General features: G+C 33.6%; 1 protein-coding gene across 6 annotated transcripts; it reads left to right on the top strand.

Moving 5' to 3' along the window:
• The first annotated feature begins 11827 nt into the window (after positions 1–11827).
• Positions 11828–23390, top strand: FAB1B (phosphatidylinositol-4-phosphate 5-kinase family protein). Of its 6 annotated transcripts, none has more exons than XM_085737292.1 (13): positions 11828–12077; positions 12272–12501; positions 13214–14067; positions 15219–15953; positions 16537–16690; positions 16771–17115; positions 17243–18103; positions 18189–18520; positions 19273–19396; positions 19468–19638; positions 20129–21628; positions 22019–22285; positions 22761–23390. In XM_085737292.1, the coding sequence occupies exons 3-13, from the start codon at positions 13424–13426 to the stop codon at positions 23094–23096; spliced, it is 5469 nt and encodes a 1822-aa protein (XP_085593418.1). In that variant the 5' UTR covers positions 11828–12077; positions 12272–12501; positions 13214–13423; the 3' UTR covers positions 23097–23390. The 6 variants fall into 6 exon arrangements, with proteins under 6 accessions (XP_085593418.1, XP_085593419.1, XP_085593415.1 ...); XM_085737293.1 differs by having other exon boundaries at positions 13165–14067; XM_085737289.1 differs by having other exon boundaries at positions 11828–12131.
• Positions 23391–24375: the final 985 nt, after the last annotated feature.

Genomic DNA, 24375 nt, shown 5'->3' with positions numbered 1-24375 from the left:
TAATTTATGATAAATGATATTTGTTCAGTTATTTTGTGATGATTTTTTAACAATTTTTCTTTTAAAAAAGACGCTTGAACAACTTTATCTCTCATACCCATATTATGTTCTTATTCTCCCTCTTCTTTTTTCTGTTTCTCTATTGATTTTTAACAGTAAAAAATTAAAAAAAAAATAATGTTGTGATAAAAGTTGTCATTCAATGATTGTATAAATATCGTTACTTTTAATTTAGTGTACAATATTTTTACACATATATAACGACGTGTTTTCACATCAATCAATGAAGTATGACAACTTTTAAACACCGATAGTGTATATATTAAACTCAAAATTAAAAGTGGTAATTCTTTTTTATAAAAGATGGTATATTTATTATTTTGAAAATTGTTTGATTTGTATTTCTAAACCAAAATTTTCTTTTATAAACTCCATGATCAAAGTATACCTTAATAAACTTGTTTGCATAATCCTTATTATTGTTATTTTTTGAAGAAAAAAAAATGTTCCTAATTTGAATATGCCAAACACACCAGGCTCAAGCATACTACAAACACCTTGGCAACTATGGCAATTGCCAACTCTGATCCAAGTGGCATATTGAAAATTTAAGTATGATGATGAAATCTCATATCAATTAAAATATATTAATTAGATCCACTTAATATCTCATATTGTTTATTGGCTTAGGTACTTTTGAATTAATACGTGACGTAAAACCTACTATAGGTGTTCAGTTTCACGCTATTTATACAATAGTTTATTTTTAACTTTTATCAATTTGATTTTAGTGGAAAAATAGGTGTTTGGTTTCTACCTCTCAACTTGATCTTTGAGTCAAAAAATCAAATTGATTTTTGTCACCAAAATTTGGTCTTAATATGTGTACTGTGGTATTGACTTTGATTGACAAGTTAATTTTTTTTTAAGTGTGTGGTAATATGACAAACATATATGTCGACTGTGAGCATCCTTTATCAATCTTTTGCGAGAAGTTGTGAAAATTGATGATTGGTCAAGCAATCATGTTCATCAAAATGTCAGCTAAGAAGATGAATTTTTGACACTATCATTGGTGGGGTAAGTTGTTATTTCACTGTCAATTGTCATTAGCAAGTTTGTTCTCTAAGAACAAGTAACAATGCAAGTTTAGGGTTTGTGAGGACATGTTGTCATATGATATTTTTTTATCCATTTATTATGTGTTTTAGTTTAGTCTATAGCAATGTTAGACAATTTGGAGTTGAAGAAGTCAAGAAAATCAATGGTTCTGTTCTAAAAGAACCGTGTCACAATTTATAGTATCGTGACTCAATTTGAAGCATTTGCAACTGACCTACAAAAAGTTAAAAAGGATTCTTTCCAAAAAATGTAAAAAAAGATATTAAGTGTAAGCCCAACCCATGCATGCCTTGCCTCGTGAGGAACTCCTTGTGACGACACTTGTGTGGTTTACGAGCTCATGAGAACACAAATGCACACTTCTTTATGTGACCTAAAGCTACTAGTTGTTGGAAACTAATCAATCTTGATAGACTCGTTCATGACCTTCTCCACATTGTTAATCAATCTTGGCATGTTGTGAACCGCGAATTAGTACTTATGTACCGGTTTGTGGTACTTTTGTGAGTTGGTTAGCATAAATTCTCCCTAAAATTCATCAAAATTAGTAAACCGAGATAAACCGATACAAGTGATGATAGAAGAAAGTAGAATATGAGGTTTGAGATAAAAGATAAAGGAAAACCTTCGACGATGCAAATAATTTTGCATAAAATCTCTTTGAAACTTGAAGAAAGAGTATGTCTTTTGCAAAAGAACACCGATAAAAAAGAAGAAATAAGTGAAAGAAAAGTAAATATAAAAAAAGGTTTTGGTATTTGGCCACTAGTTTTTTGTACTATCAGTTAATTTAACTGATTAAATATTAAGAGATTTTGAGTACTGGACCGGAGTTGAAAAGACTCACATTTGGTAAAAATTATATTTTTCTTAAAAATTTATTGATAACGGATTATACTTAATTAGGTAGTACTTGTACTACGAACCGACACGTCCTGGTACTCTATACCTCTATACGTATCGCATTCTTCGCATGTCGTGTACCGCAAACTTGTACCACTTACCAACATGAATTGTGAATTATGTGACTATTACTGTGATTTTTGATTTATTTGACAGGTTGTCTCATAATCAACATGCAACGACAACCATGCTCTTGTGAAGTTTATGGAAATGTCGTAACACAAAGCTATGGGAAGGTGTTGATACATCTCAATTTATAGTTAACCGAACAAAAGATTCTTTCAAAGAATGGTACTGCATGTAAAGGGCAAAACTCTGATTTCAGGGTACAACTCATGATACTAAGACTTTGTTTGAGAGTTTGGAGGGGATAGAAAGGAAGGGGATTGGAGGGAGCGAAACATAAGAGAAAATAGAGAAACATTTCACATGTTTTAAAAATGTATTTTTTTAGAGAATGATAAATAAATACTTATGATTATTATATTTTTAATTTTAAAAATATTATAAAAACATAAATTAAACATAAAGAATTCGTATAAACCCTCCCAAACCTCCCCAACTCTCTTTCAATACAACTTTTGACTTCCTCTAAATGAGAAGGATTTTCTATTATGAAGAAAAATAAACCCTCTAAAGTTCTCCCCTCTCAATATCCTTTATTTCTTCCACTCCCTCCTTCTTTTTATCCTAAACCCTCCCCTCTCTTCCCCTCCAAACTCGTAAACAAAAATCTAACCGGATTAAACCCCAACCCGACACAGTAAAATAACAACTCAATCATGGGTATGGCATGTGCTTTTGAGATTCCATGAGGTTTTTCCTTCTTGTTATGTCATGCTACGTGAACTATATAATTTCATCTACACAGACAGAAGCCATAGCGTTTTTGGAGGCTATCCAATTAGCCATTTCAAGAAGAGAAATGATATTTGAACATTCATTTTTTAACAACTTTTGTGACAACCCTCTCTCATACTTTCATTGTACTTCTATTCTCTCTCTTCCTTTTTCTCTCTCTATCGTTATTCTCCAATAAAAAGAGAGGAAAAAGGTTGTCACTAAAAGTTGTTGGAAATTGGTTGTCAAAATATCATTCCTCTTTCAAGAAGCATGTAATATGTAATTTTTGAATCAGAATGTAAGACCATGGTTGATAGTTTTTGTATATCTCCCCACACCGTCCCTCAAAATCAGATTGACGATATTATATCCCGATGTCTACTCATAACAACTATGTTCTATGGTTTCTACGGAGGTAAGCAGATAAGGTAGTTTATATTATTGTTAAAAGCAATTTTATTGTGTTTTAGTCCCCCATATTTTCTATGATCAGGGCCGACTAAGCTTATGTGTAATGTGAGCTATTGCACAAGACCTCAAAATTATGAGCGTCCAAATCCCGGAAAGAAAAAAAAAACACTAAATAGTAATGTTTAAGCGTCCAAATTTTAATGAAATTTAAAATTCTGAACTTAATTATATATCTAATCTAATGTTATATCTCTCACCAATTTTTTTATGAATAAAAAACAATTCTTTTTTCAATTAAAAGTAGGCTAAATTGCATTTTTGGTCCCTTAACTATTTAGGTAGTATCGCTTTGGTCCCTTAATTAAAATTCGATTTATTTTGGTCCCTTAACTTCTATTCGTTACACATTTTGGTCCTTTCCGTTAGTTTTAATTCAAAAACGTTGGATTTTCTTCATTTTCTTCTCCTCTTTTTCTTCTGGAATTTTTCATGATTTCATGATTTTCTACACTCAAACGACAAAATCATGAAAACAATCAACATCTCACCAAGACACTTCTGGAAAATCATGAACAATACATTTTATTCGGAGAACAATCAACATCTCACCAAGACAACAAACAACACAAAACTACACTCAAACGACGAAATCATGAAAAAGACAAGAAAAATTTGATGTGAAAATCATTTCTTTGGATTGAAAGAAATAAAAAAAAAATGTAGATGTGTTCAAACCAAAAAAAGGACTCAAAACCACCCATCTCCGATGAGTGAAGAAGAAAGAGAGAACTTATAACTAAATAATATAATTATCTTTACGACGGCAGCTCAGTAGCTAGCATATGGACTAACAACCTAGTGATCAGCAACCCAAATGTATGAAGATAAAAATAACTAAATAAATAGGCAGAGGGGACTCTACTTAAAAATATTGTTCATTAACGTACACATCACAATCATTGTTATTATTTTACGTGTGTATTACCAATCAAGTATCACAAGTAATCATCAATCACGAACCACAAATCTATAATACAAACAACTTAAATACACACAATTAGAAGATACTTATAAAATAATGACAAGGTGAAAAAATCTATGTCATGCACACAATTAGTCATATACATTGTCTTAAAGGAATTATTCATCTAAGGTGAAAAAATTCTGCAGGATTCAATGTTGTAAAATTAGTCATATAAATTATCTCTAAATAATAATCAACATATAAAAAAGAGCAAGAAATAAATATTAAAGAGAATAAACAATAGTGATATCAAATAAACTTATCTGTTCTTGAAATTGCAGTGATTAGAAGTCGGTAACGGTGAAGTGAACAAACACGAAACCATGAAAGGTGATAACTTGCCAAACAGTAATCCATTATATAACATGAGGCGTGACAAAGTCACTGTCCTTAAGGATTTATCCGCCTCATAAGCGCATATCCTCCCAGGATACAACATGTTCTTCCCTGATAAGAATCATATCTGAGGCGACAGAACAACTTGAATCTGTTAGAACACTGGAATGATGTAACCCAGGATTGTGTATTAGCTTGATGAAAATTGATTTTGTGTTGATTATGTATATGTCTAAAAGCATGAATGTGTGAATAATTTGTTTATATGGAAAATACGTGAGGGTGAGAAAGCTAATTGTTTTGTTTCAATACTCATCAAAGCAAATGAAAAAGTGCAGCTCTCTTTCTACGTGTTTTATGGTTAATCAAACAGCAAAAACCTAGTTCCTTTCTAAAACCAAAAGCCTTAATAATAGCTACATCAAGAGAAATTAATGGAAATGCAGTTACAAAATTTGGAATTAATAATAGGAAAAAGCTATGTATAGCGAAAAAATATCTCCCGACGGCATCCCGACATGTATTGTGGCCAAGTTTGACTTTTATTCACACACCCATGTATCAATCTAACCATCCATGTATTGTATGAAAATAGAGATCCAAGGCTGTTAATCATTAGCTTGCAATTCATGAATTTGTGTTCGCTTTATATAGCAAAGCTCTTAATAATATGTTACAAAACCAGGTCAGACAATAGTATTGATAATAATTTCCCTCAAAAAAAATAGTATTGATAATAATATGATAATAATTTTTTATTAAAATATTTTTCGATATTTCTCAATTAAAAAATATTGGACACAAAATATTTGAAACTTTTGAAATATACTCCAAATTTACAACATTCAACAAACTCTTTCAGAAAGATTTTGGGTAAAGAACTGCAAGAATAAAACGTCGTTGTTAAACCATATGAAAACTATAAGAAGATAATTTTATTTATTTTTTGGTAAAAAAAATAATGAAGCTCAGAGGGAACTAAGTCATTATTTAAGATCGTACCGGCACTACAGGTTGATACATTACTACTGTCGGAAAGAACAATAGCATTACCCTCAATTTTGGCCCGGTTGCATATTTAAGATTGTATACATGTTTTTGGTTTCCGCTGCTTCTTGATTGATACAATTTTAGATGTACTTGGTTCTTTACGCAAGAGTTATTGTTCCAACATTTGTCCAATGAAGTCCTTCCTTCTAGCGATTATTTTCTAATATCCTATACTCAGAGCAAACTCTCCATCTTGTGAATACTCTAAGTGGATATCCGTACATGTTTTGTATCATTGTAAGTTTGTCGAAATTATAGTGACTTTCCCAGACTTGACCAAACTCAATGTGATACCAAACATATATTTAATTTGTACTCACATTTGTCACCATATTAGTTCGCATTTTTAAGCAAAACCTAAGAAGAACCAGCTGAAATGGAGTAAACGAGGCTAGATTCAAAGAGCTCGACTACTTCGTTGTGTACCACTCCTCAAGTTAGAAATAATTTAACCAAATGCCTACTTCTTCTCTCAAAGCAATGTGGATTAAGAAACTTCTGGGATACATGAGCTTATGAGGAATTTTTTCTATAGAATAACACTAAAATCCTCAATAAAGTGAATGTTTCTTCGTCACCATTGATCCTCCTCTTCTTAGATAAGTGTTCCTTCGTAAATATAGCATATGGAGACATTTTTTATAGAGCCTCAACAAATGGGACGTTGATTTGCAATTTTTTAAACATCTCAAAGAATTTGTTTAACTGCTTTTTTTCTTCCTTTCCAACAATTTATTTAACTGTTATATATTATATATATCTTGCTCCTTCTATAGCCTTTGAGAGAAAAAAAAAAAAATTGTTCTTCTCTCTTTCAAAATTGCTCATTCCCTTGACCTAGCGGAAATTAACTCACACTCGGTATTTTTTTTAGCGGTAGTTGACTCACACTGGCACTTTTTAGATCGGTTCAATCACTTTTTTAGTCAGGTCAACCGATCTTAAAAGTGTCATTGTAGTGAGTTAATTACCGCTGAAAAATACCGAACGTGAGTTAACTCCCGTTGAATCAAGGAATGAGCAATTTTAAAAGGGAGAAAAGTAATTTTCTTGAGAGAATAGCAACATGATGATTTGCTTGGGCCTCTCCAGAGCTGGCCCAACAATTTTGATTCTCCATATGAAGTTTTTTAAATAAATTTTTTGGGCATGAAACAAAAAAAAAAGCTGAAGAATGTTGTTCACAGACAGTGTTTGGTTGAAAAACACAAGTAATTTATCAATATAATCTCATCGGCAGTTAACTGTCGATGGGTTTTAATTGGCGGCAGTTAACTGTCAATGGACATTTATGTCTTTTTTTTTGTATGTTTCAGCTTTGTTAGAAGTGTATACAATAATTTTCAAAAAAGATACAAATTTCTATTAGAGGTTCAAAATACACAGTAATATCTTAGTAAAATATTCCTTCAGAAAGATCTTAGTGAAATATTATAATTTTTTAAATATTTTATTGATGTAACTAATAAATATTTCTATGGTCTTGTTCAAAAAAATAAATATTTATATGGCCAATGGCTAATAAATATTTATATTTCACTCGGTTCTCAAATCTCCTTTTCTTTGTTTTTATTTGAAGGTTTTTTTGAATCTTTTTGTTTTTTATTCCAAAGTCCAAATAGAAAAACAAAGGGGCATTGGCAATAATGTAAACCGATTAAAAAAAAGCTAGTTATTAAGTGCTGCTTTGCCTCACCAAATTGCATAGGCAGATTTCACAAACAACCATTGGAAGTTGTATTGATTAGGAATATGGAATACATATATTTTTAATTGTTATATGGAATGGATATATAAAATTATAAACAGGTAGCACTCTTGTGTTGCCTTCTGTAATAAAAATGTTGCTCTCTATTAAAAAAGATTGCTTGTTGAATGATTTGCGGGCCAATGTTGTATGGATGGATTCAAACACACGAAGCATACGCGGTTTGTTTTGTGGATAATGTTTAAGATGTGCGTGCCTACCTTGTTCCTGTCTTAAGTCACTATCAATTCTCAAAGTCCTCAATATTTTCTTTGATAAAAAAATGTCCTACATTTTCTTTTTAAAACAAGGAAGGTGCACCAGTTATTTCCATTTTCTATGTTTAAAATAAACTTGTATAGAAAATTCAATTTGTATATTGTTGATAGATATCTTTTTTCTATATAAATATAATACGTATATTAGATTAAAATGACTACTTCGGAGTTGAGTTGCATGTGGTGCGAGGGAGAGTTGGAATCGGAAGACCATCTTTTCCAATGTGTGGCTAGCTAGTGCAATATGGTATGCAGTTTTTAAAAGGATTGCACTTGGTGCCTTTGACTTTGGTGTCATTGTTTCTGTCTTTGGTACCATTAACATGACTCTTATTCTAATCATTCGTCTATCATTCTTTTTCGTCTAAAATAAATTAAATGCATCAATGACACCAAACGCCAAAGGCACCAAGTATTTTCCGAAAATTATGCTTCCAAGGGACACCTCTAATATGCTAGATATCTTCTTTCCATTGGCTATAAAAGGTAAAAGGGTGATGGTGTGTGTTGATGATTTGGCACACGGTAATCTGGTTAATTTGGAAGGTAAAGAACGGAAGAATTTTTACCGAAAAATCTTCTCAATTGGCGGAGGTAGTCGACGACATCAAAAGAGTGTCTTAGAGTTGGATTTTAGGTAGAAGATTGAGTCTCATTGTTTATATTACGAATGGTACAAATTACCAACAAATTATGCTCTGGATCCTGGTTCAAACTCACAGTAAGGAAAAAAATATAACAATTAACTACCATTAAAAAAAGGATTATTGACTACCGCGAGACCATCAATATTTAATGGTAAAAAAGTCATCACAAAACCTAAAATCAAAATATTTTGATATTATTGACAGGGAAAAAACAGTAGAAATTTTGTGGGTGCTTTGGTTACCACAAAATACGTATCAACCCATGTACCCTTATTATATGATAAAAATAACGGTTATGTTAACAAATACCTTAAAGCATTTGTTAAGAAATCTAAAAAGAAAATTTTATATTAAAAATAATCATTTTTTTTATATAATCGAAAGTATTGTGTTTGTGTTAACCTTTCGGTTCTTAGGAAAATAGACTCTAGTAACTCAAAGTAGTTCGAGAAATAAGTAAACTCTAACAAAAAATTGTTCTATCCAAAAATTATATTCGGATTCTTTCAAATGATTCGTCTTTTGATGAAGCTCATTAATAAGTTAAATTCAATAATTCAATTGAAAAGAGTATTTTTGGACTTTTAAAAATTTGGTTACAAAATCAAAACATAAAAATTAAGATGGTGTATTAGTGGAGGATTGATTAAAAAATAAGAAAAAAAACTAAATTAACAATACGAAATACTAACAAGTGCCCCCAAGACAAAAAACTTTAATCGTAAGTTTTAATAAAAATTTGTGTATTAAATTCATTGCAATTTGTAATATTTAACTTTTTGAATGAATAATTTCTAAATTTAAAATTCTTAAAGAGTATTCCGAAACATTTGTTAATTTGGTAGGGTTTTAACAATTCATCGATAGTAATTCGGTAAGTTTTTTTTACTCAATACGACAAAAGGACGTTCATCGAAATTTGTGCTTGTTCGACAATCTTATGCTTTGACTTTCTTACCTTTTTGTTATGAACAATGTCTGACAAGTCTTACGGTGCCATGTTTCTTCTTTGACTTTATAATTTTTTTTTTAAATACACACATAAAGGTTTTTTTTAAAAAAAAAACATAATTTAAGGGTTATGTAAGAAAATAAAGTACTGTGTGTGTATTTTTATTTTCTTACATAATTTGTAGACGTCAAAAAAAATTCTAGTTAATCTTCTGGACGTCAGTTACACAATTTTTTTGTGAAACATCATTTACACTATTATCCACCCGTTTCATATAAATAAAAGTATTTTTTTAACGATAAAGTAATTTTATATTTGAGTCAAAAATATAAGTCATTTTATATTTAAAAAAAAAACAAAATGAATTAGATTAACCTTCCCAATCACAAGTTGTGCTAGAGAAAAATCAAACGACCACAAAGTCAAGTTACAACAGAAACATAGTTCAAAAAACAAGCATAATAAGGCAGAACTAACATATGCCTGTACAAAATAAAGGACTAAGCCACCACCTGTGATAATAAAAAACAATGTTTGTGATTTTTGTCTTTAACCATAAAAAAGAAAGAAGCATGTTGTCAATAAGTTAAAGTATGGACGCATGTTTATCTAAAAAAATCCGTCTATTCATGTCCTTCCAAATAATCCAGATGCAAGCACACGAACCAAATCATGACCATCCAGATTCGATGAGATTTAGAAATACCAACAACAAAAACAAACTGATGCAAGTGGTCCGACAAATTATGGGGACAAGTTGTAACAATGCTTAACCAGCGATAAACATCAAACCATAAGGATCCATATAAAGCATAATTCAAAAAGATAACCAGCCAATTCAACTTGGCTACAACCGGGAACACACAATTGATCTTCAGCAAAAATGATACGACGTTGAAATAAGTTAAATATATACAGTTAATTAATTTTTGAAATTTTATCCTATTATATTTAACTAATCATACTCGTATTCACGATAATGTTTACTATTTAATGTTATGTTTTAGGGATACTCTTTAATTGTTGATGAAGATATTTGTAAAAATACTTACTTAGTCATTTTTTAAAGATTTAATTTATAATATTGCCAATATAAATATTTTTTATATTGAATATTTTTTCATATTGTCAGTCAATTGTAATCATCAAGTTATTAAAACATTCAACCAAAGTTGTTCCCTTAAAAAAAAAATTGAAAACGTTTTTTTAGATCGTTAAAAACCTTTCAACTTTAGATATAGCTCCTCCGTTCCAACAATTAATTACTTCACACATGTTAATACAAAATTTTAGCTATTAATATACTAAATTATTTATGATAAAATATAAAAAAAAATTGATATTTTAAAAATATTCATTTGATTTTTTTTTTTTGTCCTCGTGCGAGTAAATTGTAGACTAGATGTGGGTGGAATGAGGTTTCAAGAATGTTTCATCACTTTGGTCACATCTCGCATTTGATTGCCAAAGTAGTGACTAATATTGGTAGCATTGTCCCTTTGACCATGTAGAACATTTGGACCTCTCGATACAAAATCGTTTTTGAAGAGTTATAACCAGTTCGACATTCGATTACATCTTCTATTTTTGTTGAATTTCAAACGCCTCTTCAAGCCTTTGCAGACTTAAGTTTTTCTCCTACTCTTCCTTTGTGCGAGTTTGATGGAAGAAAGGGGATCAAAAAACATTAGTGCTCAATGTAGACAATAATCTTTGACTAATCCAAGGAAAACAAGATTTGGAGGTATTGTGCGTAATTATGACGAAGCCTTTCAATTTGATTTCTAAGAAAGTATAGGTTGTTCGAACGTGATTCATATAAACGCAAACTCTCCTTGTTGGTCTCAACTTGTGTTGACAAGCTGACTTTCGAAAGGTCATTTGTTAATCTGATTCTCTTCACATTGTGCAGTTGGTAACTATAGACACACGTCACTTTCATCAGCATGCCAATATGTTGGAGATCATCATAGATTACATGAAGAAAAATTAGAATTTTAGCCTCCGTCGCATTCTTAGTGAAGGAAATGTCTGTGCAAATATTCTAGTTCTAGCAAAGTTTTTTTTTTTTTTTGTAGGAAAGTTCTAGCAAAGTCAGGACCTCATTGTATAGATATCTCACAAGCCATCATCGTGTCTTTCCTCGACTTTGTTAGTCGACGCTATGAAAATGTCCTTTATTTTTTTTTTTTTTGGTTACATGAAAATGTCCTTTATTAGGGCTTAGGTTTTTTTTCTTTCTCATGCATAAAAATATACTTGTTTTTCTTCTTCTTACATTTATAGTTCCTTTGTATTTTTTTGACTCATATATTTCTTTGATATTAGTTTATATATAAAGCACAATACATTTTTTTCGTTTCATAAAAAAATAACTATAATTTTATACCACCTTAATTATAATGATTATTTTATTTACTAACGTTAATTAAATTTTTTATTTATAATTTTTATTTTTTGACCAAATAATTATCGGTATTTTTTATTTAAACAAAGTTTTGTCATGATCATAGAGAAAAAAGGTTACTTAGTACACGATTTGAGAAAATTATGGAACAAAAGAAAAAAAATTCAATTTTTTCCAATGATCATTGCTTTTCGAAATTTATGTAAAAGGGTCATAGAATTGTAGAGAATTTTTTTTTTCTTACAATCAATTTTTTGTTCATCGACAATTTCGTTTACAACGATGATGATGTTTTTGAACGATCAAGATCCAATTTTGAAGTCCTAGATGATTGATTCTGCAACAAATCGTTTCTGGGTCTGTGTTATTTTCGCTTAATTTTTGTTTCCAACCCTTTTTCCTTTGATTGAGGTGAGAGAGATTTGATTTTGTGTAAATTTGGGATTTTGATCAGCATTTGAGGTTGAATTTTAGGTTTTTCATTGTTACTATAGGCAAATACCGATTTGTTTTAATCTTGATGTTTATGAATACGTTGTTCCATGCTTCAGTACTGTGACATTGGAAAAGAAGTTAGAAAGAAGAATCTACAACGCAGCTCTGTGAGAGGAAGTGGTGAGGGTAATTGCAACGTTTTGATTAATTCACACTGTGACGACCGCAATCTGTAACGCAGCACCTGTAACGAAATCGCAAAAACCTTAACGCGACCGTGACCATTATTTAAAATGTTGGGGTTGACCTTTTCAGTTGACATTCTTGCATGAAGGTTTTCATTCTGGTATGATTTTTTGTTTCTATTGTTATGGTGATTTTTTCATTTAATTTGACTTTGGTTATTTGAAATATAATATTATTGTTGAGACTGTTGTATTGTTGTAGTATTTGTATAGTAGTGGAGTGATTTGTTGGAATTGAATTGTTGAGTGGTAGAAGAAATAGGGTGTAGAATTGATTCTGGAGCGTGTAAAATAGATTCTGACATGTTTGGTTGCTTTCGAGTAAAATTGATTTTGCCTCTTCAATTGATTTTACTTGATGCTAGGTTTGTAGATTTTGATTCTAGAATTGATTCTTATACACAAGTTTAATAGTTCAATCCACTTTTACATGAATGTATCCAAGCAATAATCACTTTACGTACTAAATTAACGGATTTTATATAGTTTAGGACTAAATCGGAGAGGGAGTGATAGTTTACGGACTAAATTGATGATTTATTCGTTTTTTTTTTTCTTATTAAAAGGCTTGTTCTGTGGACCGAACAAGTGCAGTAGTAAAATAAATAGAAAATATTAACTATATTCTTACTGAAATTATTATATTTACATTTTTGCACTATTAATTAATTATATCATATGTTTATAGTAAAATATATTTTAATAATTTCTGGTAGTCCGTGTTACCCGTGATTTACTATCTTCATTTCTTTTTCTGATCTTAGGTCGGATCTCGATTTTGACTACCCTACCAATTGATTGATCTTTATTCAGGTGTGGATTCGATTCATCGATGATGTTTTTATCATAGAACCACATATTGCATCAACGTGGTTGGGAATTGTTTGTGGATATTGAAGAGCTTGATTTCAGAAGTTTGAGTTGTGACTTATAAGTATATCAGCTTAGGATCTCCAAGGTTGTTTCTGTTTCTCGATTCGGAACATGGTCTGTTAGGAGTGGCAAATGGGAAAAACATGATGAATGCGGAAGCTAGATTGTCTGTCAATGGACGTAATAGACAAGACCTTTTCTGAGCTTGTTAGCATCATTAAATCATGGATTCCCTGGCAATCTGAGCCAGCAAACGTGTCTCGTGATTTTTGGATGCCGGATCACAGTTGTAGAGTATGCTACGAGTGTGATTCGCAGTTCACCTTATTTAATCGCAGACACCATTGCCGTCTTTGTGGACGAATTTTCTGTTCAAAGTGTACAGCAAACTCGATTCCTGCCCCATTTAGTGGCCAAAGGAATCCTTGGGACGAGTGGGAAAAGATTCGCGTATGCAATTATTGTTACAAGCAATGGGAGCAGGGCATAGTTTCTTTTGACAACACTGGTCAGGTTTCTAATCTCAATCGTACAATGTCAGCTTCGAGTGTCGCTAGTAGTAAAACCAGTGCGACTGCTGACAGTAGTAACATTACTCTTTGCTCCGTGCCTTATTCAGTTGGGTCTTATAAACAAATGCAACAGGGTTCATGTGTGAACAGCTTACATCAATCACCTAAGAGAGGAAAAGACACCGACAGGGAAGGTTTATCATCCTTAGGAGGGAGGAATATTGATCTTGTAGAAGACCTAGGGGACCCATTACCAAAGCAATACGGGTTCTCAATAAGCAGGTATTGCACTATTTCTCTTACATTCGTTGACAGAGAGAACTAATGCTTGATTGTTCATATTGATATTTCCTTAATCAGACATTTTTCACTTAGTTTTATTTCATATATTGTTTTTAATAAATCATATTCTCCACTGTGCTTATTGAAAATTCAAAGGAGTTTCCCAGCCGTACATTATATTTTATTATAACTTAAATTGTGATGGAGATCTGATAAGTGATCACATAAGTCATTTTGGTCTAATGGGCATCAGAGTCATCAGGATTTAGGAATCACATAATCTCAAATCTAGGTAGTCAATCCCAGTGGGATCCCGGAGGAGCGGCGCATCTCAATGAAAAATCGCGACAGGAATGCTAATCCCAGCCCACTTATGGTCCGTGGCCGCTCCAGGTGGGAGAGCAGGTTCCTGGTTCGTGTGCTCCGGTTTCCGAGTTCCCACTCCGGGAAAATCACGAGTTTGCCCTTAAAATTTGAACCATTTGAAGGGCAATTTTGGTTTTTTGCACAAACTTGACCCTTCTCTCTCTCTCTCTCTCTCTCTCTCTCTCTCTCTCTCTCTCTATATATATATATATATATATATATATATATATATATATATATATCTGCCGTTTTATCATATCTTTTTTTGTTCTGTTTTTTATGCAATCTCTCCTCTGTTCTTATACAATCTATCCTTTGCGATCCCGGTGATCCCACTATCCCACTTTTGGGGTCAGCTGCTCCGCGCCTCTATCAGGGATTGACTATCTAGATCTCAACGTGTAGATGTTATTTACAAAAAGATCTGTAATTTATTGAACTATGGCCGGCGATCTCTAGGAACCAACGATTTTTACTCCCTCTATTCCTTAGTAAGTCTCGTTTTTTTAGAAGTTTTTCTTCATTTTTATTTGTCGTTTGAAAGTTCAAAGTAGTATTGTTTTGTCAAAATCATCCCTGATTACTTTTTGCAAAGAGGTAAAAATGTGAAATGAGATAATAAATAAAAAATGGTATTATAGGAAAAAAATAATTCCATAAAAAGTAAAAATGGCGATTAGAAAGGAATGATGGTAGTATATTTAATGTCTGCCTACTCGATGAGTGCTGCTGCTACTTTTTTTTTTGTGAAATTGTCATGATCATATGGGTTTATCTTACTTCAGGAGTGACGATGATGAGGATGAGTATGGTGTATATCGGTCGGATTTAGATATGAGGCAATATCCTCAAGTGAATAGCTACTATGGACAAGCTGTGCTTGGTGGGATGAGCAACGTCGATGGCTCACAGAAAGTGCATCCTAGTGGAGAAAACATCGATGCAAAACTCTCTTCAAACTACAATTTTGATGCACAGTGTTTGGAAGGAACGCCAATTATTTCAAAAAATGAAGATGAACCTGATATCTGTGATGAAAACGAAGCACCTTCCTCGTTATATGTTTCAGAGGACGTTGATGCTGAACCTGTTGATTTTGAAAATAATGGACTTTTGTGGCTCCCTCCAGAACCAGAAGATGAAGAAGATGATCGAGAAGCTATTTTGTTCGATGACGATGATGATAATGATGGGAATGGTACTGGAGAGTGGGGTTATCTGCGTAGTTCAAGCAGTTTTGGTAGTGGGGAGTCTCGACAGAGAGATAGGTCAAATGAGGAGCAAAAGAAGGTAATGAAGAATGTAGTTGACGGGCACTTCAGGGCTTTGGTATCGCAGCTATTACAGGTTGAGAACTTACCAGTTGAAGACAATAACAAAAACAGTTGGTTGGAAATAATCATATCTCTGTCATGGGAAGCTGCTAATTTACTGAAACCAGATATGAGCAAAGGTGGAGGGATGGACCCAGCTGGTTATTCGAAAGTCAAATGCATAGCTTGCGGGAGCCGTATTGAAAGGTAAATACTATGCTTTTTATGATTTTAACCTCTAAGTTCTAATTTGTATCTAGTTTTGTTTCATGTTCTTCTAGATCAGCTGTTGCAATTTGTAATTCTTGACGGCTTTTAGCAACAGGTTTTAAGCCCTCACGATCATGTCTCTCACACATAAATACACAGTGTGTCTCAATGTGAAAAATCACCTTTCATAACCTGCTAAACAAAAATATTCAATAGGAATGGCGTGATTGCTTTTTTTTATATTTCTGGAAATTTGTTAAGGTATTAAAAAAAACAAATAAATGGGAGCTGAAAAATGAAATCTAGGCTATATCTTTTTATTTCTTTATTTCAAAACACGAGAGCAGTAGAAATAAAAAGAAGTTGTTGAGGATAAGTCATTTTATTCATTTTCACTAAAATCTACACCATCAAGGAATTTAGGATACCTAATTTTAATCTGTATGCTTTTATGTTGATCACTTGATTTTATTGCTCGTTATACCTGAAATATATTATTAAACTCAACAATGGTCAGCAAAATTTTTGTGACAGTCCTGGCATTCCATTTGTTTGACTTCTTGGATATATGTTCTTACAGTGTGGTGGTTAAAGGTGTTGTTTGTAAGAAAAATGTGGCTCATCGGCGAATGACGTCAAAAGTGGATAAACCTCGTATGTTGATCCTTGGAGGAGCTCTTGAATACCAGCGCGTTACCAATCTCTTGTCGAGTGTAGATACCCTATTGCAGCAGGTTGTTCTTGTGCACTGCTTTTTAAGTTTAAAGTTCTAGTGTACCACTTTTTATGCTAATGATTTATATTCTCTATGTAGGAAATGGATCATCTGAAGATGGCAGTGGCAAAAATAGCTTCACACCAGCCAAATATCCTTCTGGTAGAGAAATCAGTTTCACGATATGCACAGGAATATCTTCTTGCTAAAGATATAACTCTGGTTCTCAATGTAAAGAGACCACTTTTGGAACGCATAGCACGTTGCACAGGCACTCAAATAGTGCCTTCAGTTGACCATCTTTCATCACAAAAGTTGGGTTACTGTGAAACATTTCATGTTCAAAAGTTTCTTGAAGACCTAATTGATGCTGGTCAGGGTGCAAAAAAAACACTGAAAACATTGATGTTTTTCCAAGGTTGCCCAAAACCATTAGGTTGCACAGTAAGTATTTATTTTATGTAATTTGAACATAATAGGAAAAAAATATGCAGGCAACTCTGACTTGAAATTACATAACCTTTCTACTATTGTAAGAAGAATTCATTGTTCTCGTGTTTATATTAAACAGATTTTACTTAGAGGAGCTGATATGGATGAACTCAAAAAGGTCAAGCATGTGGTTCAGTATGCAGTTTTTGCAGCTTACCATTTGGCTATGGAGACATCTTTTCTTGCTGATGAAGGAGTCTCCCTTCCAGAACTTCCGTTAAACAGTCTGGCCCTTCCAAATAAGTCGTCTTCCATTCAAAGGTCCATCTCAACAGTTCCTGGTTTTAGTGTTCCTGGCAATGAAAAGTCTCCGGCTCATGAACCTAACACTGAACCACGGAGAACCAAAAGTGTCACAGTTGCTGAACTAGCCTCAGCAATTTGCAATACAGGATCCTTATCTAATGGTTCTTCTCAATCTTTGCCTCCTGGATTAAATCTTAACCATTCAAGTGCCTTGTACTCCTCCACTGTTGCTTCAGGAGATGAAATTCCCGAGTCGTACCATAAGAAGCTTCTATCCACACAACCTCTGGCGAAAGAAACTACTGTGGTGGATAACACTCCGGTAGTCATGGATGACCCCTCTGTAAATGATTCTGATACTGCAGAGAAGATATATCAAGGCATTTTAGCTGGAAAGTCTCAAAATGGTCATAGCCAAATCTATGCAAATCAATTAAGTGGTTCGGAGTCGTTATCTCCAACTAATGCTCAAAACCATACCGAGAAGCCTGTAATCACAAATGAAGAACCAGTTCCTCAGAAAGAAGAGTTTCCTCCATCACCCTCTGACCATCAAAGCATTTTGGTGTCGTTGTCCTCCCGGTGTGTGTGGAAGGGAACTGTGTGTGAGAGGTCCCATCTATTTCGAATTAAATACTATGGAAGCTTTGACAAACCATTGGGTCGGTTTCTACGGGACCATTTATTTGATCAGGTAATTGTCTGTTACAGAAATAAATGTGCATTTGTTAGAACTACGACAATGATTTTTACAAATAATGTATGTCTTTCCTTTCCAGAGTTATCGATGCCATTCTTGTGATATGCCATCGGAAGCACATGTGCATTGTTACACACATCGACAGGGAACACTTACCATATCGGTCAAGAAACTACCAGAAATTATCCTTCCCGGTGAAAAGGATGGAAAGATTTGGATGTGGCACAGGTGCTTGCGGTGTCCAAGAATCAGTGGCTTTCCTCCTGCTACACAGAGAATAGTAATGTCTGATGCCGCTTGGGGTTTATCGTTCGGAAAATTTTTGGAGCTCAGTTTCTCAAACCATGCTGCAGCCAGCAGGGTGGCAAGCTGTGGCCATTCTCTACACAGAGACTGTCTTCGTTTTTATGGGTGATTATAGTCTCCCCTATCCTTGTGTTTGAACTTAACCATAATCATATCCAAGTTTTATACTCCCTACGGTCCTATATATAAGAAAATTTTCAAAAAAATATTTGGTCCTATTTATAAGAAAATATCACAACTTTTTGGTCCTATTTATAAGAAAATATCACAACTTTTAAGGTGTAATTATTGCTTAAAAGACTTTTATACCCCTTATTTAATGTTTGTTTTTTTAATATTAGTGAGTGTATTTAATGCTTCACAATTTTTTATGAGGGTATATTTGTAAAAATATTCAAAAAACTACACTAATTAATGAGTGTATTGGTTTTGATGTTTTTTGGTTTTTCTTCTCATAATAAGGACCGGAGGGAGTATACGTTATCCATTTATAACAAATCTGTCATGTATGTGGTCTTGATCTCCATTTTATCGGTAATAAACTTCACGATTTAAGATTTAAATGGTTGAATTTGAAAAATAAAGCGTGTTTAATAAATTATGCACTGACAGTGTAAAAAACATTTACGCACATATATGCAGTCAACTAGTCATGTTTAATCATCTTGCCATGATAATATTACTTCTGAACATATTTACACTGGTAAGATGGTGAAATAAGTCTGAACGTCTGTAAATTTTATTTGTCGGGGTATATTTGGTGAACTCTTTTTTAAAACCTGATTATGTAAGAGAAGGAATCTTATAACCTCTTTTGTTGGATGCATTAATTCACCATTCTCATGTTTCTTTTGCAGATTTGGGAAAATGGTTGCTTGTTTTCGATATGCATCAATTGATGTTCACTCAGTCTACCTTCCCCCACACAAACTGAATTTTGATTATGGGAATCAGGATTGGATACAAAAAGAAACAGACGAGGTTCAATATTTGAAGTCTTGGATTTTTAAATTTGGTTTAGTGACAGGGAACCTAATTTCTGGTTGTTGCAGGTGGTCAACCGTGCGGAGCTTTTATTCTCTGAAATACTCAATGGTCTTGGTCAAATTGGCGAGAAGAGATCTAGTGCAGCCCAAATCAGTAGTGGCCAAAAAACACCGGAAATAAGACGTCAGGTTGCTGAACTGGAGGGGATGTTGCAAAGAGAGAAACTCGAATTTGAGGTGAGGTTCTCAGTAAATATACCTGAGTTCATAGATACATGTTATTCAAGTTCCCTGTCTTCTAGTGGCCCTGTACAGTGATTAATTTTGTTTTCATTCACTTTTAGTCTCAAGAGATATAAGATCGATCTAGTTTTAGAATATTATAATGTTTATCCTTTTATTGTTACAAAAGATTTATTATGTTAGCAGCCTTAGTGTATGTTTGGGCCGAAATTGATTCTAGAGGTGTAGAACTGATTTTGACATGTTTGGCTGTTTTAAGTAGAATTGATTTTGCTTCGAGAGTTGATTCTAAACTTTACATTTTACTCAATTTTAGTCCAAATCAATTTTACAAAATCAAAGCATTTAAAATCATTTTTTCTCATCGCACAACCAAACACACATTTAATAATATGGTGGAAGTTTTATTAATTTATATTATTGAAGCAGCACATACATATCTTGAAAGGTTTGTGGTTAATGGTTCTCTCTTTTGTTTCCTTAGGAAACTCTTCAAAAGATTTTGAACCAAGAAAAGAGAAATGGCCAACCTGGGACTGGGATTGACATTCTGGAAGTTAATCGATTGTGGAGGCAGTTACTTTTCCAATCATATATGTGGGATCACCGCCTTATATATGCAGACAGCTTAGCTAATTCCAACAATGAAACTGGACTAAGCAGTTCAACTTCAGAGGATATGGAAATACCTATCGATGAAAATTTGACGACTGATGTCTCCGTGGCAGGAAGGGGATTCAGTAGTGTTGACTCCAATCTTGGAGTAGTTGATGCTAAAAGTTCTCAGTCAGATGCATTTCATCAAGAAGTTGACATGGCCAAAAATAAACAAAACGAGAAAGAAGAACAACCTAATCTTTCGATCAGCAAAAGTATAAATGATCAATCTGACCTTTTAGAACCGGAATTGGGTGTTCGCAGAGCTCTCTCTGAGGGGCCACTTCCTGTCGTACCTAGTTTGTCTGAAACACTTGATGCTAAATGGACAGGTGAAAACCAGTCAGGAATCGGAACTCAAAAGGATAGCACTTCTGTAAACCCTGATACATCTATGGCAGATGCTTTGACGGCCACTGTACAAAGAGAAGCATACCATCTCGGAGATCGCACAGAAGACCAGAACGGCTACAAGAGTATCTTTTCTGCTCCTAAAGGTCATGATAACATGGAAGACTCTTTAAGCTGGTTAGGAATGCCCTTTTTAAACTTCTATCGCCAATTTAACAAGAACTTGTTTGCTAGTAGCCAGAAGTTTGAAACGCTAGTTGACTACAATCCTGTTTTTGTATCGTCCTTCGGGAAGCTGGAACTCCAAGGTGGTGCAAGGATGCTTCTTCCGATTGGTATAAATGACACTGTAATTCCAATATATGATGATGAACCCTCAAGTATTATAGCTTATGCCTTGATGTCACCAGAATATCATTTTCAATTATCTGATGATGGAGAGAGACCAAAAGATGGACCCTCTGAGTTGGCTTCATCGTATTTTTCAGAGTCTGGTGCCTTCCAATCCTTTTCATCTGCTGATGACGCTTTTGATTCTCAGAAAAGTTTTGGATCAATTGAGGATATGATATTGTCCATGTCTGGGACTCGTAACTCGTCAATGTTGGACCCAGTGACGCATACAAAAGCTATGCATGCCCGAGTTTCCTTTGGAGAAGATGGTCTCCTTGGTAAGGTAAAATATTCTGTGACCGGTTACTATGCGAAGCGATTTGAAGCCTTAAGAAGAGTCTGTTGTCCTTCAGAGCTCGACTATATAAGGTCTCTCAGTCGCTGTAAGAAATGGAGAGCTCAAGGTGGGAAGAGTAATGTATTCTTTGCAAAAACCTTGGATGATCGATTTATCATCAAACAAGTTACCAAAACGGAACTTGAATCGTTCATCAAATTTGGTCCTGAATACTTCAAGTACCTTTCTGAATCCATAGCAACAGGAAGTCCAACATGTTTGGCAAAAATTCTTGGCATATACCAGGTACTTGTCTTTCATGCTTTACATTTTTTTATAGTTTTGTCCTTAGAGCACCAAAATATTAAAGTAACCAAGTCATCATATTTCGTTGGCAAGGATGAAAACATTATATGCTTCAAACAAAAACAAAAATTAGTTGAGCCCAAAAAGAAAGAAGAATAATTGCTTTGTTGTTCATCTGATTTTCTGGAGGTGCTATATTTCAAGTTACCGAAATTTGAATAGATTTTTAATATCTTAAATTAAACAAAAGATGGAATGGTCATGCAATAAATCATCTCCATGAGTGTATTGGTTTGTTATCTTATAATTTTGTATTTTGCTTTACTTGTCTTGGATGGATATATATCATCTTAACTTCATAATTCTTGGATGGCATTCTATTGGAAAAAGGTTACGTCAAAGCATCTCAAAGGAGGTAAAGAGTCCAAGATGGATGTTCTGGTTATGGAGAATCTTCTATTTAGGAGGACCGTGACACGACTTTATGATCTCAAAGGGTCGTCGAGGTCTCGGTATAATCCAGATAGTACAGGGAAAAACAAAGTTCTGCTGGACCAAAACTTGATTGAAGCAATGCCAACTTCTCCTATTTTTGTGGGAAATAAAGCAAAACGATTGTTAGAAAGAGGTGTTTGGAATGATACTGGTTTTCTTGCAGTAAGTTTTAAATCTTCATCCACACCATTCTTTTCACTTAACCGAATCATTTTCTTGTTTCTTACTTAAAATCGGTTTGGATAAACAACTTCATTAAGCGCTTATGTATAAGCTCTAACAAGAGATAAATAAAATCAAAATGTTTTATATAATCTATAAGCTGTTTTCATAAGTTATCCTAGGGAGTTTAAGGAAATAAGGTGAAAACAACTTATGCACATGTCATTAGTTGTTTTCATAAGCTCTCTCAAATAGTTTGGCTAGTGTTTATGCCAGTTGATACAACAACAACAACAACAATGGATCAAATTACGCCATAGTGGTCTATCATAAACCATATTTGGATTTTATGCCAGTTGATAAACTCAGGCAATCCAATCCAAACAGACCTGTAGGAGGGGCTTGTGGGGGAATCTTTCAACTAAACTTAAGTTCATTTCACATGCATGATGCATCTGTTTTTCCTCTTTTGCAGTCGGTTGATGTAATGGACTATTCACTACTTGTTGGGGTGGATGAAGAGAAGCATGAGTTAGTTCTTGGAATAATTGATTTCATGAGGCAGTATACATGGGACAAGCATCTTGAAACATGGGTGAAAGCTTCAGGAATCCTTGGAGGGCCAAAGAACGCGTCACCAACAGTTATATCACCGAAGCAATATAAAAAAAGGTTCAGGAAAGCAATGACCACTTACTTTCTCATGCTTCCAGATCAGTGGTCCCCACCATCTCTTATTCCTAGTCTTTCTCAGTCTGATTTAGTTGAAGAAAAAGAAAACAATGCACAGTCTAGGACTTTAGCTGAATGATTCTTTGTTGTGTTTTTGTAAATTTTACATCGATTTTGGGAAATCATCAACTCCCTCCATATTTTTGGTTTTGAAAATTATATAGGAATTCTTTTGGTTCAATTGTAAGTTGGTCAATTATAGATATTATAAAAAAAAAATTTGTTAGAAAGATACACACAGAGAGGGGGCTTTTAGAAGCCACATGGTATTTGATGACCTCTGGATGAAATCTTATGTACAAAACACATATAGTCACATTTGTGTCAAGTCACATACATGTATAATTTTTCAGAAGTGCTCCATTATCTCAAATTTCTTTTGCCATCACCATGCATTGGCTTTAAATATTGTTGGGAATTCTTATTTATACAATGAGAATAAAGTGTTATGATTTCTTGTTTATCTTGGGGATGGGCTAGGCAATGAGAAGAAGAATAAGTTCAAAGTGATCTTCGATACAACACCAGATTGGTCATGAATGTTGGCACAAATGCAGGCCAACTAGGTAAGGACCCGCTCAAGGAAGTTGACGTTATTTTTGCAAAGTGATATGGTCGTTGTGGGTCTAGGCTAAGCAAAGGACCCCATTTCAGCGATGGGGAATAAGAGGTCGTCGTTGGGGGAGTCGAAGTAATCAAAAAGTGGTGGTGAGAGGAGCAGAGGTGCTAGTTGGGCGAGAGAGACATTTGGGAGATATGAGAGGAGGCCGTTGGCAGTGGTTTAACGGTTTTTATTTAATTTCTCCATTGCTAATTTCATCTGTTGCCTAATTTGTATGCAGATCACTACTAGGCATGATGATGACTCATTGCTTATTATAATAACTTCAATGGCTAACTTTGAGGTGAAAAATGTCTTCATGGCATGCTTGTAGGAGAAGTTTAGGCTAAGGGGCACCTTGCTCTGAATTTTTTCAATGAGAACGAAAAGTTTGTACAATATGAAGTGATTAATCGATTGAAGATACTCCTTCATTTTCTTTGACATAGCAATCTTAGATAGAATCGTCTTCTACTCTGAATCCAAATAGGAAACAATTTTCCTAACAAAGATGATACAAGGAGGTTCTGACTTAGCTAACTTTACTAGTTAAAAAAATCAATGAAATCTATATAAAATAAAAATAAAAATGAAAACTAGGTCATGTCTGTTGGTAACACTTTCTCCACTACACTGTTTATTTGCTACTGTCTTTTGTAAAATTTTGTAGTTTGGTTATATTTGGATGGTTAAGTCTCATTTACAGGAATCTCTAGCAAACACATCACTAGTATTTTTCCAAATGTTATTTCAAAAA

Source organism: Medicago sativa, chromosome 8 (genome assembly GCF_051527215.1).
Source record: "Medicago sativa cultivar Bolivia chromosome 8, Bolivia_mono, whole genome shotgun sequence".
Taxonomy (NCBI): domain Eukaryota; kingdom Viridiplantae; phylum Streptophyta; class Magnoliopsida; order Fabales; family Fabaceae; genus Medicago; species Medicago sativa.
Note: the sequence above shows the minus strand (reverse complement) of the source record. Positions and strands in the feature narration are given on the sequence as shown.